Source organism: Jatropha curcas, chromosome 8 (assembly GCF_041381405.1).
Source record: "Jatropha curcas cultivar XTBG-Jc1 chromosome 8, XTBG_Jcur_1.0, whole genome shotgun sequence".
In the NCBI taxonomy this organism is placed as follows: domain Eukaryota; kingdom Viridiplantae; phylum Streptophyta; class Magnoliopsida; order Malpighiales; family Euphorbiaceae; genus Jatropha; species Jatropha curcas.
The window spans coordinates 3,912,240-3,931,076 of record NC_143158.1 but is presented as its reverse complement, the minus strand read 5'-3'; the positions used below and the strand labels follow the sequence as shown (position 1 = coordinate 3,931,076).

At 32.5% G+C, this 18,837-nt stretch overlaps 2 protein-coding genes and 1 pseudogene across 6 annotated transcripts; all 3 read right to left on the bottom strand.

Annotated features, from left to right (window-relative positions):
• Positions 1 to 877: 877 nt before the first annotated feature.
• LOC149494022 (ABC family ABC transporter, putative (DUF3511)) lies at positions 878 to 1,596 on the bottom strand. Its single transcript, XM_089725096.1, has one exon. It carries the CDS (start codon positions 1,484 to 1,486, stop codon positions 1,091 to 1,093), a length of 396 nt encoding a protein of 131 aa, XP_089581222.1. The 5' UTR covers positions 1,487 to 1,596; the 3' UTR covers positions 878 to 1,090.
• Positions 1,597 to 2,259: 663 nt separating this feature from the next.
• On the bottom strand, positions 2,260 to 5,539 carry LOC105638121 (eukaryotic initiation factor 4A-8-like; annotated as a pseudogene). Its single transcript, XR_016322161.1, has 5 exons — positions 5,305 to 5,539; positions 4,688 to 4,757; positions 4,356 to 4,462; positions 3,469 to 3,899; positions 2,260 to 3,150 (listed from the first exon to the last, which is right to left on the bottom strand). The product of XR_016322161.1 is annotated as a eukaryotic initiation factor 4A-8-like (transcript).
• An 8,282-nt stretch (positions 5,540 to 13,821) lies between these two features.
• On the bottom strand, positions 13,822 to 18,624 carry LOC105638120 (S-adenosyl-L-methionine-dependent methyltransferases superfamily protein). Of its 4 annotated transcripts, none has more exons than XM_012221859.4 (13): positions 18,475 to 18,624; positions 17,847 to 17,948; positions 17,681 to 17,742; positions 17,408 to 17,458; positions 17,274 to 17,300; positions 17,095 to 17,199; positions 16,652 to 16,759; positions 16,428 to 16,499; positions 16,272 to 16,322; positions 15,775 to 15,837; positions 15,336 to 15,460; positions 15,021 to 15,234; positions 13,822 to 14,744 (listed from the first exon to the last, which is right to left on the bottom strand). In XM_012221859.4, exons 2-13 carry the CDS (start codon positions 17,944 to 17,946, stop codon positions 14,034 to 14,036), a joined length of 1,689 nt encoding a protein of 562 aa, XP_012077249.1. In that variant the 5' UTR covers positions 17,947 to 17,948; positions 18,475 to 18,624; the 3' UTR covers positions 13,822 to 14,033. The 4 variants fall into 4 exon arrangements, with proteins under 4 accessions (XP_012077249.1, XP_012077250.1, XP_089580858.1 ...); XM_012221860.4 differs by having other exon boundaries at positions 17,847 to 17,954; positions 18,475 to 18,620; XM_089724732.1 differs by lacking the exon at positions 18,475 to 18,624 and having other exon boundaries at positions 17,847 to 18,456.
• Between the last annotated feature and the right edge of the window lie 213 nt (positions 18,625 to 18,837).

Genomic DNA, 18,837 nt, shown 5'->3' with positions numbered 1-18,837 from the left:
TAAGATCAACAAAACCTGTATGCATGGCATGGCTGCTTAAAGTGATAGTTGCAGGCTTCAATGCTAGGGAAAGTTGACCGATGATATACTTGAATACTTTAATGATGTTGCCTCTGCTAAAACAAGTTTGAGTCGAGAACTAAAATTATACGTTACAATGCTAATACCATCTGCTTCATGAGTATATATATTGAGAAAGAAAAAGTAAAAACAGCAGTTCTTATGAGTATATATGCTGTATTTGAGTAACAGATGCACATTTTAGAATATGAACAGAAGCCTCACTAGCAGTAGCAAGGACCAGCTATGTTTTTTCGGTTGAACCAGGACTGTTTAGTCAGTCACATCGCAAGCAAACCCAATGTGCAGAGGGGGGGGGGGGGGGGGGGGGGGAAGAATAAGAACTTTGTTCCACTCCTTTAGACATACAAAGTGGAAAGCAAAAATTAGACCTCAGTAAGAAGCATTTTCAAATTTCAACAAGAGCAATTCCATAAAAATCTTCCAATATAAGATGTTCATTATGGTATAGCAAAGTACGATGATTGTCCATTTCTAAGTTCTAACCACGAAGAATTACTACCTAAGGCAAGCATGTCTTAATCAATGAGCTAGGAAACTAACAACTTTCAAGAATTCTTTTTTTTTTTTTTAATGTTAATCAAGCTTAATCATATATAGCTTAACTTCAAACATATTTTAGACGCAACAATTAACGATGAGAAAAGAATAAAGCAAATCCATTTTCTTCAGTAATGTGACAAAAACTACTACTGCAAATTATGCAGCAATTAGATTTACAAACCAAGAGTAAAGGATTCTATAATCAAATGTAGAAAACCTCAACAAAATATCATCACAGCATAATCATCAACAATTGTAAAGGAATTGACTGATTAATTTAAAGCATAAAGAAACAACAATCAATTATACAGCTCCAATTAACTAGTCTCAAATAACACAACAATCTATAAACTTCTTGTGACAAAACTTTGATTTGCCTGTTTGCCACAGAAAGACCTTACATACAAACACAGAACATAACCAACAAAGATAGAAAAAAAGAGTAAAATTAATTACCCACAAAATCTCACCACCATCCATAAACCACCTGGGTATACCTATCCTTAAGCCACCTGAAGCTTCTCCTAAAAGAGCCTTTGACTTTGCCTTCAGCACTGTACATTTTGTAGCTAGCAACCCTCTTCTTCCTTTGAAACTCAGGGTCATTTAAAATCCAAGACTTTGAAGAAGACCCAGAAGTGCTCTTGCCTTTCTTGAGCTTAAAATCTCTACCGTTATTGAAACTATTGGTAGTGTAACTGTTATTAGCGATCTGAGACTGCGCATAGGAAGCACTGTAAGACCTAAGATCATAAGAAGTCGTCGTGGGTGGTCTTGGTGGACCATAGTAACTCTCTATCTGCATATTATTACCACCGCCATGTGAATAAGAATATGATCTTGATCTGTTATAGTCCTCCATGGATTCTTGATATTTTGCAGATTGAGAGAGAGAAGAAAAAGGAAAAGAGGAGAGAAAGAATGCAAGGGTGGAATTGGTTTATGTTTGATGGAGGTTGACAGAGGAGGAAAGAATATGAGCAATGGAATTGTGGGTCCATTAGCAAGTTTAAATTTTTATTTATTTATTCATTTATTTTCATTAAATATTTAATAAAAAATATATTTTTTTATTTATTAAAAACTCTAATTTGATAAAAATTCCTGAAAAGAAATGTTTGACTGAATGTAGATGGCGTGTTTAAGAGGGAATCATTTTGTCTACGGCAATTATTATTAACTGGTTTCAACAGCTTCTCGTATCCCTGAATTTTGACTGGTCAGAAGGAAACAGAACCAGACAAGTATTAGTATTGTCGATGACAGCTCTATATTTCACTTTTCCAAGTTCAAGTTACTGCATTTCCAATTTGCCATTTCTCCAGGTTTCCTTTCTTCCATGTTCTCGAGAATTGGAAACTTGGAATTTTTGGTTGATGGGGATGAGATTTGTTCGCTTTATACCAAATTATTCCTAATGTAAGTTTTAATCAGATCTAATTACTTTTCTTAATTGATAATATTGAAGAAAACTAAAATGAGAATCCATAGTTTGAAAGCAACATATTAAATAAAAGAATACAATTTGACTAAAAGAAACGGTGTTTGAAAAATCATTTGCTGATAAATATTTTTATTTTTCAATGGACTTGATAAACTAATAATCACGTGATAAAATAAATTGTTATGTTAATGACTATTTAAACCTGTCTTCCCAACGACAGAGTGTTCTTTTTGATTTTTTTTTTAAATATAAGGATGAAGAGTTCTACCTAACCATGTCATTTTGGCAACTGAATACAGTTACTTCCAACAGGTACAGGCCATATCAACGTCAGGTTGAAATAAACTCAAATAAGAAAATTTTTCAGCCAATTTGGACTAAATAAAGGCCCCTAACCTACAACAAAGAACAACACAACCATTACCAAACAATTTACCTCACTGAACCAAAATTGCTTCAAAGAAGTTCAGCAACATTTGATGTTAGCTCCTCGATTACTACATTATAAAATTTTTGGATATCATAAAGCATTCTCTCTCATCCCTGGTGACAAAATTGATAGCAACACCCTTCCTCCCGAATCGTCCACTTCGACCAATTCGATGACGGTAGTTCTCTGGTTGTGTTGGAAGATCATAATTGATCACAAGTGAGACTTGCTGGACATCAATACCACGGGCCAAAAGGTCAGTAGTAATGAGCACCCGTGAGGAACCAGAACGGAAATCTCTCATAATAATGTCCCTTGTGTTCTGATCCATGTCTCCATGGGTGGCGGAGACTGTGATCACGACCACGCAGCTTATCTGTGAGCCATTACGCCTGGTATTCACAAAAATAACACTTTGTGTGATTGCTAAGGTCTCATACAAATCACAAAGTGTCTCAAGCTTCCATTCCTCCTTTTCAACATTGACATGGAATTGCTTGATACCTTCGAGAGTGAGCTTATCGCGTTTCACTAGAATCCTCACTGATTTATTCATGAACTTTCTTGTGATCTCAAGGGCCTCAGGTGGCATGGTGGCAGAGAAAACCCCAACCTGAATCTTTGATGGGAGCAACTGAAAAATATCATACATCTGAAAAAAAAAAAAAAAAAAAGCTACAATTTTAGAACAGAAACAAATTAACAGCAAGTGCATCATAGACCTTGAAAGGCCAACAGAATAATACACATAGGGGGAAAAGAACAAAACAACAATATACTTCCAAATCTACACAAATTTAACCATGGATAATTAACGGCTTGTTTTCACTACAGAGTAAGACAAGTAGGAACCTAATGTGCATATCCAGACAGAGAACATACAGCCTCAAGGTAATAGCTCAAAGCTTCAAGAAAACAATGGAAGCAAGAACTTAAGAAAATGCACTAATATTAAAATCAAACCGATAACCTGATCCTTGAAACCGCGTGAGAGCATTTCATCTGCTTCATCCAGCACAAACATCTTGATGTAATCAGGACGAAGTGACGGCCTCCTCAGATGTCAAATACACGACCAGGTGTACCAACCACAACATGCACCCCAGCTGAGAGAATGCGCTGATCTTCACGAACACTGGTCCCACCCACACAAGCATGAACGTTGACACCCAGATAATCACCCAGTGCTCGCATAACTTTCTCAATCTGTTGCGCTAGTTCTCGAGTAGGTGCCAGAACCAATGCCTGGCAATCCACCAAGTCATAATCAAGCTGCTGCAAAATTCCAGAGCAAAAAAATAGCTGTTTTCCCAGTTCCAGACTGTGCTTGTTGGATCACATCAAGCCCCTTGCAGAATGGAACAATACCTCTTTGATGGATTGCAGAGGGCTTCTCAAAACCTCCAAAAAACAGAAAAAAAAAAATTGAATCCTACCATCAGACCTAAAATTTACTATTGTATAGACTAGGTTCATAACATGCGCCCGCGCGCACACACACACACTCACACACACACACACACAAAAAAAAAAAAAAAAAAAAAAAAAAAAAAAAAAAAAAAAATTGTTCTTATGCAAGGATGAAAGAGTAGTTTATTTGAGAAGTAAATGCTCAGTTCCCAGATAACAACAGAAACTACCAATTTGACTGGCCTAAATGTGCTTAGCAGACTTCCAAGGGCAGCTGAAAAGGACTGAAAGAATATCTTTGTTCATAGATTTAATATTTTAAATTCATCTGACAGACACAGGCCAATTCAACTGGCCTGCCCATATCTAAATCACATAATCAGCAAATTGCTGGCCGTGCATCATCAAGCAATATGAACTCAGTGATTTAAGTTTGATGCAGCTTACCATACGCATAAATACCCCTCAGAAGATTCTCCTTTAAACCCATAGCATCAAAACTGTCATAAACCTCATCATATGATGTAAAAAAGTCTTCCCCATTAGCTCCAAGCCTGTTTCCAACAGGTTATCAAACATTACAATAGAGTATTGACACCAGCAGGGAAGCATGGAAAGCACATTCATAGAGATAATAAATTGTACAACAAGGGATGTGGAAAATTCCTTTTCTTGTATCGAAGACTAGGAAGACGAATAAAATAATACCTCCTAGAATAGAGAACTAAAAAAACACATCCATAAATGAATTACAATCACATAAGAAAAAAGAAACTTACAAGTCATTCATTATAGCATCATATTGTCGAGCATCATATTGGGATCCTTCTGGTGCTAAACCAGCCATGACTGCAAACAATAGACAAACAATAGACAATTGGTAACTACAATAGCAACATATTTTATCGACAGAAAAACTCAACTTATCCACAATAAAAAATTATGTACATCCAAAGGCTCTAAAAGTCATCTAGATTTTGTTATTCAAGAATAATCGAATTGTTTCCTTACACTAGATTTATTAAAATAAAAGTAAGGTTCATATATTTTCCCAAACTTGACATATAGTGTTGGTGGAATGAAAATCAACCTCAGTGACATAGTAACAATGAAAGAGCATTATAATCAATAAATGTTTAAGTGGAAAGCAAAGAAGAGGTGAGGCTGAGACATAATGTCAAGAAACAAGACACTGTAGTGTGAACAAACAAGAAAAAAGTAATAATGGATCTGATAGTAGAAAATAAAAATCCAATTATCAACAAATATATTGGAAAGTAACAAGCTTGAGGCATGAAGTCAAGAAATGCAAAAGAGATATTAGACAAAAATAAAATAAAATAAAAAAAAGAAAGAAGAAGTTGAAGAGAAATGGACATAAAAGATCATAGAGCACCTGAAAGCAAATGTTAATTCAAGAACTTGACGAAGCTGAGTATGTACCAAATTTAAGGTTAGGGTTTCCCCAAAACTTCTAGAATATTTTCTTTTTTTAATCTTTGGAGGAGTTTAAGGTGCAGAACACTGTCTGTAGATAGGAAGAGAGCGTAATACAGTGAGGAAGCAAAAGAGGTACAACAAACAAATCCCAAGAGATTTTGATCAAATCACCACCTTTTGATTCTCCATTTTGCCTTCTTGTTTTGCGTGTGTTAGTTTTTTTGTCTACCTTGTCGTTTTGTTGTTACAATTTACATAAAACTGCGTTTCAATTAAAGTTATTGAGCTATTATTATTATTATTATTATTATTTTATAATTTATCATGTTTTTTTCAATTTTTTATTTTTTTAATTTAATTATCTTTTAATTAAAATATTGATGGAGTTCAAATTAATACTATCATTGATATTATTAATAATGATATATTTTTAAAATTTTTTTAAATAATTAACAAAAGTATTCTTTTAAAGTTCTTAATTTATTCAATAATTATGTAGAATTAATAATATCATTAATATTTTCTCATTTTTAATAATTAATAAGATTAATAATTTTTTAGATGATAAATAATAATAAAATTATTAAATTCACATATATACAGATACATGACTAATATAAAAATTAAGTAATATACTCAGTACTATTAATTATTAATACAACGATTAACAATAAAATTTCCTATTTAAATATTTTATAACACCAAGAAAATATAATTTAAAATTTGAGTATTTAAGAATTTAAATTAGTTGCACAAACTCTTAATTATATGTACTAGAGTTGATCTAAAATCAAAATTTCATATTAAGCCTAAAACTTTGATCTTCAGTATGAACTCATTCATTCTGTTTCTAAAACACCTCTAGCCTTTTGCCTTCATGGGCTTCATGGGCTATGACAAAATTCTGGGCTCTGTCAACTGGACCCAAATAGCTATAGTTGTTAATTAGAATTTGAATTGGGCCCCGTTCTGTTATTTGGCATGCAATGCATAATCAAATTAGAATTGGAAATCCAACTCAATTCCGTGGATTTGAGAATACCCTAGAGAGTGGAGGCATTTTCTATATATATAATATATTAAACTAATTTTAAAATATTATAAAATAACATATCATTTAGTAAAATATGAATGTTTATTAAATTTAATTATATGTTTTACTTTTAATATAAATCAATTGAATATTAAATGAACTAATAATATACTAATGTAAAAAAAAATAATGAACATTAAAAAGTAGCTTTTAGAATATTATGATATTAAATGTTTATTAATACATATGTATTAACATATCTAAATTAATAATATATTAAAATCACGAGAAGAAAACAGTGGGTTTCCAATGTTTCTGTTCTGATCATCTTCTTCCATTATCACATGAAAACCCTTGGCCAATACACAACCACGTATTGGAAAGAGTACCGTTGATTATTATTGACATGCAATATGATAATTATATATATCAACAATAAATTGAATTGTCGTTGAATACTAAATTATTACTAATAAATAGTGTAACCACAAAAAAGGAAGAACAGAAGTTTATTTTATCAATTTCAATAATTCTACATACATTAACATTTTATGTTCAGACAATATCGTTATCCTTAAATTATTATTGTATTTATTTTTATATTTCAATTTTTTTTTTTTTTTGGTTAATACTATATATCCAACGGGTAGTTCTTATATTATAATAATATATGTACCATTATTCATCCAATAAATTAATTAAAAACAAATATTACATAATATGAGAGATAAGGCATGCACAGCATATGCTTGGTAGGGTGCAGAGCTAGATTTGATTAAAGAAACAAATAAATAAGAAAATGTTTGAATGTCTGCAAACAGAGAGAGAGGAAAGGAACACATGGCTCCAAAAACAGTCCACGCCTTCGTTATAAATAAATCCTAAAAATAAAAAATAAAAAAAGCAGCTTTTTCGAAGCAGCAGGCAGAAGCAGCTGGGAAAGTATTTATGGAGGCGAAGAGCAGTTTTGTTGGATATCTGGTGGGATGCTGCGCCTGCGATACACACACACACTTAGCCAATTGCATGCATGTGATTAAGCACATGGCCCTCTTCCCCCCTTCACATGCTTCTTTTAGAATATGACATGGTCCTCCACTCCACACCCTCCTCCTTCACCACTTTCCTCCATTTTTTTTTTTTTTTTTTATAGATTAAACTTAGATCCAGTCCATACAAAAATTGAAGTCGTTTACCAGCTCAATTAATAAATTATCAGCTTAATATCTAAAATAAAGCTGACTCGAACATTATGATAATTTATTATTTAACTAATAATTTATAGGATAAAAAGATTTCAAACTCCACCAATATCTCTCTTTATGGATATGGGATTAAAAACTCTCCAATCCTCAAAAAAAAGGGGAATACAAAGAAAAGAAAAGGTAACCTAATTGGCAAGAATTCATGAACCCTAGCCACACAAGCAATATTGGACCACATAAATATATATATGTATCTGAAATTTAGTTGCTAAGACAACAACAGACTTACTTACTCACTGTTGGTATTTCAACCACCAAGTGTACAAAATGAGTTAGCTAACCCCACATTGCCACGTGTTGTCCTAACAAACATCCACGTTTAATTTAATAATATGTATATATCTTCATGCTTGCCGAAAGTGGTAGAGAAGATAGGGATCAGATTCAGAACATGCTAGAGAGAGATTGACACACCACATTATCTTTAATTATCATATTATGGTTGATTACCTTTTTTTTTTTTTTTTTTTTTTTTGTGTGTGTTGAAAAAAAGGGAATGTGCATGCTTATCATAATTAGTGATGCAAGTGGAATATGCTTTGATTGTTAATTGATTTGTTATTTCAAGGGAATCAAAATTTGTAAGCACTCTCTTCCACTCATCTTCCACTCCTAAAAGGGAAAGTTCCTAATGCCCACTTCCCTAATGGGAAATGTTTTACAATTAGATACTTTATTTCTTTTTATTTGTACCATCAATATTGTATTACAAGTACAACTATAATCACTTCATGCTTGGCTGGATTAAGTAGGGCTAACCAAAACCACTAATTGAAATGAATCACAATATTCAGTTCAGTTCGATTTGCTTGCTCATAACAATTTAGTTTTCAATTTACTTTCCGAAGATGATTAATTTGACGCAATTTTATAAATTCCAATCAATTAGATTTAAAATCAAGACGGTTTTGTTAAAAAAAAAAAAAACAAATCGAATTGATTTGGTTCAATTAGATTTATTTTGGGTATCATAATAATTTCAATTCAGTTCAGTTTTGATCTTGAATGTTCGAACTGTCCTTCTAAATTTTGATTCCATTTAGTTTTACACCAAATCAATTATTTGCTCACCCTAGATAAGCCTATTATAGATCATTAATTAATAAATAAATAAACCTTAATAACTGTATATGAATTCGATCCGATGATGTTTGAAAGCTTTTGTAAAAAAAATTTTATAGAAAAAAGTAATTATGAATTCTGAAATGAATTAATCTCTTACTCACAAAAGGGTATTAAAATAATCGGAAAAAAATCAAAAACCGATTAGAATTAAGATTCAATTTCTTAAAGAGAGACTTAATGCGAGAAACTGTTACGAATTTAAAAATAAAAAGAGTGTAAGATTGATATTTGTATTGGGTAAAGAATGAATGAGTTTAATTATGGTGAAGGGAATTAAGGAAAGAAGAAGAAGGAGAAAGTGAGTTAGTGGTTAAGGTAACTTTACGCAAGTATGAAATCCGATGACAATCATAATACTCAATACGGAATGTAAGAAAGGCAAATGACGTCCCCGCCAAGCACGCAAGGAAGTGATTGGTCTGTGCATTTGTCAAATGATTCTCTGTGTCATTATTATATATTTTGGTTAATTAATATATAATTTAAAAGCATATTTACTTTAACTTGCTTTTAGCTTCGGATTATATCTTTAATCTTTATATAATGTTAATGAGGTTGTTGTTTTGTTGATCTGTCATTGGTCGCTTCCTTTTTCTTTTTTTTTTTTTTTTTCTTTTCTTTTCCCAAAGCTAGGGGACCAGCACACTGCTTGCTTGCCTTGCCTTGCCTTGCCTTGCCTTGCCTTCAGTTTATACGTGCTTTTCACTTCCTTAATTCTCTTTTTTAATTCATAATGCGCTAATCAAACACTATTCCCTCTTCTCTCTCTCTCTCTGTATATATGTAGAAATTATGAATCTGAATCATGAAAATAACTTATTCATATGTACAGAAAAATAAAGAAAAGATGCCATGAATATCTTGTGATTAAAAACCCCTTAATTTTAGTTATTTATTTTCAAGAAACCGCTTCTCTTTATATGATTAATAACCATATGTCCCAAAAAATATAAGTCAGTTTTGCATATTTTAAAGAGTAATAAATTATGTTTTTTCTATATTATTTTTATTTATATTAAGTACAATATTCACACATAACTCTTTATTTGAAATAAGGGATAATTTGGTCAAATTACTTTTGATTTTGTTATAATTTAAAAGAATTGATTGTTTTTATAACTTCCATGTAAAAACGGCTTGTTATATTTTGGGAGGGAGAAACTCCTAGCAGTGGCAATACGGTAGGGAGCCATATCCCATCCCTGGCCCGTGAGGATCTCATTCTTATAAACAACTATGTTTGCCATTTTATATAATTTTATGGTACTAATAATTGCTCTGTAATTCTAAATATTATAATACATACTAAGAAAATTTACATAATCATTGTATAAATAAAATTTCCAAAAAAGAAAATAGAGATTTCATAAAACGCATTATTCTTTCCATGGATGGAGAATCTCTGCCCCATTACTATCTTTGTTAGCAGCACACAGTAATCACAGAACGCTTAGTCGTTATTATTATTATTTTGATAAAAAATGGGGAGATAAAGTTCAAAAGAAATGCAGAATTACAAGCGTAGGCGTGAATATACCACCCCACTGAGATCATGTGCATAAACTGAAACTGATCTTTTTGAAAGTAATGCATTTTCTCATATTAATTTGGTACATTCCAAAATATTATTTGAATCGTAATTGATGAGGGAAAACAAAAACTCCCATCTTATTCTTTACCAATTAAACTAATTTTCTTGGCTCGAAATGGTTAAATAATTAGTTTTTCTGGCAGAAAAAAAAAATTCAAACAAGGGAACCAACCATATTTAATAAAGAAGACAAGAAGGAGCAGAGAGCATGCACGGGGAAGAGATAGGATTGAAGAAGGTCATAAGAAGATGATAAAAGGAGAAAGATACCGATTGGGAGGTTAAATATTTAGAATTACAAGGTGCATTGGTAAAAGTAATTGAATAAATGTGTATGGTTAGGGATCTAACACATGCAATATGCCTTCGACTTTCTTTCTCTCTTTCTCTCTCTTTTTTTTTTTTTTTTTCTCTTTTCTTTGAGACTTTCTTTGAAACAATTATGCATTATAATATTAAGAAATAGAAAGTGCTTCTCTTTCTCATTCTATATAAAGCCCTAACATTGCATCACTTCTACACATAACTAGCAAGATTAAAGTTCCAGATGGAACAGTACCATACTTCTGGTTAATACTAAAAATAGGGTTTTTGTTTTGATTTGGTTCAGATTGCAACTGTGCAAGATCCTACCGACTCCCTACTGCCTAGACCCTATGTATATTGGATAAATATGAGAAGGGTTTTAAGGGGTAAGGGCGGTGACAGAAGAGAGTGAGCACACATGGCACTTTCTTGCATGTCCATCATCATGCTCGAAGCTTTGCGTGCTCACTCTCTATCTGTCACCCCACCACCATCTCTCTCTCTTTTGTTTTTTCTATTTTTGTGTTTATGGATCTTGATATCTATAATCTAGATCATTTGCATGAGCTTTTCTCTAATTAGCTTTGATTTTGTTTCATTTCTATCAGTTCGGCTCTAATTAGGATTCAAACTTTGATGTGCAATATCACAATCTTGAAAGTGAATCTTGCTAGTAGCATCAAGAATTTTTTTATATCTGTTCTTTTTCTGAGATCAGATTTTGATTAGGGTTTTAATTAGCCTTGCTCTCCGGAGATGAATTCAGTACAAGAGTGTCAGGTTTTATATATTATGTATGCCTGTTTGATAGTCTGTATGTTAATTTTTTGAATGTAGAAATAAGAAATTCACTGCTATTATACTGTTGACGACAATATGGAAAAAGTTATCTTTCTTGATCTTGTAATCTTGTTCATTGCAATAATTAATAGGCAAAAAGAAAAATAAATTATATCAAGAACATGTACAAAAGATATGTCAACTATATATATACATACATTATATATATATGATCTACTTTCAGAAAGAAATTCAGTAGCATGCAGGGGATTTAATTGGTTAATTAGAAGCTGCTGGTTTAATTATTTTAATTTCCTTTCTTTGACGGATATGATTCATAGATCTGATTTCCAATGTTGTTTCCCATCATTGCAAGAGTACTTGGCTTCACATATATGACTGAGTCTTATTGGTCTATCATTTGATTTCGTTAAAAAAAAAAAACATTTCATTCTTTCTTTCTTTCTTTCTTATAATAATATATTTATATATCTGAGGCACCAAATATATATATATATATATATATATATAGTTTTTCTGGTCCTGCAGGAAGGAGACATGAGTTTCTGTGAAACAACAGCTGAAATTGTATTCACACTAAAGAAGGCAGCAGAATTTTATGTAACAAGATAAAGCAATCTCAATATTTACTAAACACATATTGATCATCTTATATAAATATATATGATACTCTTTGATATATTAATTCATGTTCTTCTTCATTCTTTTTTGAGGTGTTGCAGAATGAATTACTAGAATTTTTCAAGAAAGGAAAAGGCAGATATATAGTACATTTGGAAATTAATTATATAAAGATGAAAAAATAAAATGTGGCTGACAGTTCAAATTTGTTTTTGCATTTGCATTTGTATAGTGTGAGATTGTAAGTTGTAAGTTCATACAGTGAGAATGGTCGTTTACTCGAATGATTGTCGTTTAGTATAAATGAAATGAGCTGTATCCGTCAACTAGAATGATAAGGCCAGACCAGAAGAAGTATTTTTACTTTTTTGGGAAATTTTCTTTTATCTTGATGATTTGTTCTTTCATATGATTGGTAGGTCACCTTAATTAAGAAAAGAAAAAAAAAAAAAACTTACTTTAATTCTTGGAAGAAAACAAGTTGTCGTTTGGCAGCATACTGTCACATATATAGCAATAATCACTTTCTCAGAGGCCTTGTCGTCAGAAGAAAACTTTCATTTTTCAAAAAAAAAAATTCATTGTCGTTCAGACGTTTACAGCTAGCAATTCTCCATCCAACTCATTGTATAACAATTGAATTTTAAAATTTATTTTTTTGTACCTAAAGCTAATAAAGCTCGTGACAATCAAATAAAAATAGTATTTTTATTAAAAAAAAAAAGGGGTTATGGTTTTATTATTAATTCCATATTATTAATTTAATATAAATAAATTTCTTACTCATATTAATTTACACATTGCAAATATTGTCCTATTATTTGTAATGGATTCGTGATATTATTTTGAGCCAAATCATATCAAATTTAATAAAATTTACAAATTGATAAGACTAAAATTAGGTTTACTTTTATAAATGAATATTGTACTTAAAAGGTACAAAAATACTAAATACGAAAATTCGTTTAAGAATGGAATTTTATTTTTAAATTAATTAATTTTGATTATTAAGCTATATACGTTTTTAAATTATAAAATCTATTTGATTATATTAATTAATTCACCTTTCATTTCATGTTGTATTATCAAATGATTATATATATATATATATATATATATATATATATATATATATATATATATCAAAGGTCCCTGATTTAATTCTTATATTTATAATCAATTAATTAAAATGTGTATTTCTATTTTTTTTTTCAGGTTGATATGTTTTTAATGCGGTTTAATATTATTACTATAACTGCAGCTAATAATGCAAATTGTACATAATATTTGAGGGAAAGAAAAATATATCGTGTTACAGTAACACTTTGTACTCTGATACCTGCACTGTACCTAAAGGACACAAAGTTACTTTCACATTGTTCTTTTAACAACTCTCGAAATTCTCCACTAATGATGATGCAGATCAATAGCTGCGCAAGAGACTATGCATAGGACTTTGGATAATAAGGCATGAACATTTCCGCTAGACACATGGAAAGAGTTTGTTCTAGGTTCATTGCAGATGGAAAATTCTACTTTTCTACATATTACAAGTGCCTTTGGCCCACCCTCATGCATAAATTGAATTTGGTCAAAGGATAAGAACAAATCATTATATGACCGATGAAGAAGCATTTAAGGTTTGACAAAAAAAAAATTGAAAATTCCCAAAATAAAAATTAAGATAAGATACGATAAGGTTAGAATAAAATTGCAGTCTTTCTGGAAAAATGAAAAACCAGCATGAATTCAACGGTAGAAAATGTTTGTACTTTGTACTTTTTACTGTATAAAAACCTTACACTTTAAAACAAATAAAATGGGCAGAAGGAGTATGCAATTTGTGCTATAACGGATCGACTTTTCTACTCATTGAGTCATTATATTTTATAACTCGTCAAGGAAAGAAAAAAGCAATGGCAAAATGGGAACACGATACACTTTCACTGCATCTGAAAATACATGACATTTAATGCTGTATTTGGGATGTAATCCTCACTGTCGTTCCCTGTGAACCAAGAGCCGATGATGCTTTGAGATGAATCCGATGAAATTCCTGTCGGCCACTTATCAATCAGCCTAAAACCAAACTCAGATGCAGTTGAAATAATAGTTGGTTCATCAACCCGACGCACGACGTGACAGAGAATCAGTGCAAGTTCCTGATCTTCTCCATTGCAGTTAGCTGACATTAGTTCCTTTGCAGTTGCAAACAAGGGCAAAATAGCTTCAGGAATGTAAGTCACGTCCGTGCCGATTATGACTTCAAAACCTCCGGAAATGAGTTCTTTGATGGCTTGTATGTGTTCTCTATTTCCCCACTCTAGTCTCTTCACAAATAGTTTTGCAAGAGATGGCAGTCTAAGGTTAGAAGACACGTTCTGGGTCAATAGCTCAAGTGCTTTGGTATCTCCATCAGTGGCGACTACAACGTCAGCTGATGTAACAGCAACCATAGAGCAAATGCCTCCACAACCAGATCCCAACTCTAACACCCTTTTCCCTTCAAGAATAGTTGGATTTCCTGCTAGCAAAGAAGCCATCATGCGAGCTGATTCCCAGAGCATCAACCCAGTTGATTTACATGTGTGCTGATATTCTTTGGAGAGTACATTAATCTTGAAATTCTGGTCTCTAACTTTAACGTCGATGGCCTTTTGTTATGAATGATTGGAGAAAAAAAATGGAAATCTTCAATGTATATCTTAGCATATTGATTCTCAGCAAAAACAAAGCTAAATCAAAGCAGCGAAAAGCTAATAAGTAATTTCTGCTCTACAAATGCTTATGAGATAAGATAAAATCATGCTGTCTAAACATTCTTATAGTTCCAAAACAATATTTTGAAGCATGGCCAGAACATTGCAATGGACCAAGACCAATGTTAACTGATAAAATGGACAGAGAGAAAGCATCAGGTAAAAATTTACCTCATTCCCATGGGAAGGCAAAACTCCAAACATTTCAGCTGCTAAACCCTCAGACATGTCAACCTCAACATTGTCCATAGTTTCTTTAGAAGTAGTTTCCTTGACCTTTGGCTCGGTATTTCCTTGATCAAGGGTGTTCTCCTTGACTGGAGATTTTTCACAAAAAGAAGACTTTGAAATGTCTGAATATCGGAATACCGCTTGAACCCAACGCCTTAAATCAGACAAAACAATTACACCAGAAATTACTAAAAAGGAATATAGAATGACTAGCCTCAAGATTTTTTTCCGTCCTTCACAATATTCATTATCTACCTATTCATTATTAATTCACGTGACCGGTTCTCCACTTGCTTGCAACACAAACCAAGTTCTTCAACATCAAATCCATTGTCTCTGAACAAGTTTGTCAAGAAGTCGTTTGAGAAGTAAAAAGCACGCTGAAAAATTAGAAGCCAAAGATCATATAAGAGGCTGGCAAATTGAAAATAAAATACTGAGGCACTGGCTAAAGAATAGGATTAAGAATCGGATTATCATTTTCATTCCTTCGGGTGTTAGGTGACAGAAATGAAGGAATAATGGAATGAGAAAACAAGCAAATGAAAAAAAGCTCAACTTGATTTCTACATTCACATGGGGGCCAAGTATGAGAGACAAAGCATTTAAATGGAGATCATCCCCATTACCTAATTTCTATTAATAGTAAAAAAATGAGAACTGCAATACAAAGTGCACACATTTGAAAACTTACAGTGCCATCACCCCTGACATAAAAGTTTTCACTAATCTTTTGATCCTTGCAAGTAAATCTTTCCTGTCAGTACGATGGAGGAAGCTGGTTACATAAGGACAAAACCAGCAATAGGCATATAGAGATCAGTGGAAAAAAAAAAGAAGTGGAAGTCCCCTAATCCTATTGCCCAAATTTAAAGGACACTGATTAAACTGCTTTTAGATTTTTTTTTTTTTTTTGTTTAAAAATATATGGGCACGTCCAATTTGCATTACTAAAGCAACTGGCCAGATAAACAACCACTCGTATTCAAGCATGCATATAAGCCAGCATTTCTGGATACATATATGCTAATATACAGCAATTTGGTAAAAAGCAACTTGCAAACGTTATGGGTCAAAGTACCTAAAAGTTAGACACATAGAAAGCATGCTGATTAACAATGTTAATGTATGTAAAATTTCAGCATCTATCAATTTAAGAAGAAATAATTTGAAACGAAACTGCAAATTCACCTGAGCAAGGTCGCCTAAAGCATAGTCACGAAATAGCACACAGCCATTTGGCTGGAAAAAGAAGAAAGTTGGAGTTGCATCAGCTAAAAGAACATATTAACAAAGTCCATAAAATCTCTCATAGAATTTACAATTACAATTATAGTGATTATTTACCTTGAGAACTTTCTTAATATTCTGCAAGACCAGAGGCATCCTCTCAGGGGAAACTGCAGATAAGACAAATATCTGCTTAAAAAGTCAGATGGTTTAATAAAGTGAGGGAGAAAAATTATGAGTAAAGCTTAAGGCGAAAGCAAATTTGTCAGATAAACTGGGAGGAATAGATGCAGATATAAGCATGTAAACCTCATAAATCATAATAACTCGCAATCAAATACCATTGTCACAATATCAACTGAAGATGGAGAAATCTCCTTGTCCAAGTCATCAATGGTCAGATCACATGCAAATGCACTGAAATGGGTGTCCCTGTAGTCTTTATGTGTCTGCAGAGAGCAAAAGAAATACATTATCATTAGACCTACTTAAACTATAGACTATAAATCTATAAGAGTATCAAAGGTAAAATCGTTCAAATTCCATCAGTGCTCCACATAAAACCTATTCTCTATCAAGGTTAAGTTGCAGATGTCAATGAAGCTATAACATAAAGCTAAATACCAAGACTTTGAAAATGGTTAAATGTTTTAAAAACTAGACCTATGGTCAAAATTTACCTAATGACATTCAAATTGAAAATGAGAAGAAACAGTAAAATTTGTGATTATGTTCAATCAAAAATAATAGCGATGGATTGGTGTATAAACTCAAGTAGGCAAACCTTAACCAAGTTAACAGCACGTGGTGAGAAATCACACGCATGAACAAAAATATCAGGATAGGTCGCAACCAGAGGAAAGATGGTGTTCCCAGCTCCACAGCCAACCTGCTTATCAGCAATACTTTTGAATAAATCAACATTGAGAAACTTTGGTTTCAAGGAGATCACAAGGTTCTTACCTCAAGAATGACTTTTCTCCCGGCTCCCTGAAAATCTCAAATTAATAAAAAGCACAAAATCACAAGAGTAAGAAAAAATAACAATGGATGAACACATCCTCTCTTCCACTCCCTTTACTTTTTTCTATACTCACAGTGAAATATTGGCCCCATTCTTTGTCCAAGTAATGCCGATCCTTGAAAAACTGGAGAATAAAAGCAAATAAAAGAAAATTAGAAAAAAATCATTATCCGCAATAAAGAAAGTAATTTAGTTAAAAAAATGGCATCAAGCACCCCATGGCAAAGCTTCTAAACAATTGCCAGCACAATATACTATCAGAAATTACCAAACAGCAAAACACAAAACAAAGTACAATTCTTCTCATACACAATGGCAGCATCAACATGCTGATCAAGAACCTTACTCTGTCTTCATGTCGCTTGTAGAAGATATCCCAATACTTTTTAGCATCCCTTTCATACTTCTCTGCCAAAGTAAATATAGAGTTAAATTGGGTAGAATGTGTATGTGTGTTTTCACTCACAGAAACACAGAGAGAGAGAGAGAGAGAGAGTGTAACAGAGAGAAACCTCTCCAGTAAGGCGTGACTCCAGTGTTAGAGGTAGAGTAAATTTGCAACTTCTGAGATGGTTGTTGCTGCTCGAAAAAGTTACCCGCATCAGAAGTCATTGCTGAAGCTTTCATAGAAGGTGCAAACATACAAGGGCATTAAGCCATGGCAACAGAAATACAGGCGCCATTAATGCAAACTTTAGCTAAGGTGAAAAAATAAAACAATTACACCATCCATACACAACAGGATTACATTCATTCTTCAGTTGCTAATTACAAGATTACACAGCCTAGATCAATCTCCTAAAGGAAATAAAATCTGAAACTTTGTTTTATTCCAATTTGAGCTGATTCCTGTTCTTTAAAATTCCACTTGTAATTTATCGACCTCGTTGAGCAATTTATGACCGAAGTCGGGAAATTCAAATCATTTATCTTGAATTGGCATCTGCCATCTAGTAGCACTATATCCAATCTAAAATTCAAAATGATGCCTAAAACCAGCTTATTCACGCCCAGGTGTAACTCAACCAAGAAACTATTAGAGACTTTTCAGAGGAAAGCAAAACAGAAATGAAACAAAGAAATCCATTGCAGATTGAAAACCCATAATCAAAAGGAAAGGTTTAATATAGAAAATTGTACCTTTCCTACTTAGTGATGAGCAAAACCGAGAGAGAGGAAAAGAGAGAGAGGTGCTGACGGATTAGGGTTTATGCTTCAATAGCGGGTTTACTTGCACATGAAACGCACCGTATTACGCCAGTGTTTTTCTTTTTTGATGGAAGTTTACGCCAGAGTTAAATACGGTCGTATTTGATATATACGTATACAATCTTTAATTGCAAAGTTTGTCTCCTTTGAAAAAAACAATTTTTGAGAAGTTTGTCATAAGTAGAGTGGCTCCATAGTTCATTCTTCTGTGTGTGCTTTTTTCTCCTCATTAAATTTAGTATTTAACTTGAATTTATATTAATCAACAAGATTGATGGCAGGTTAAGAATATTA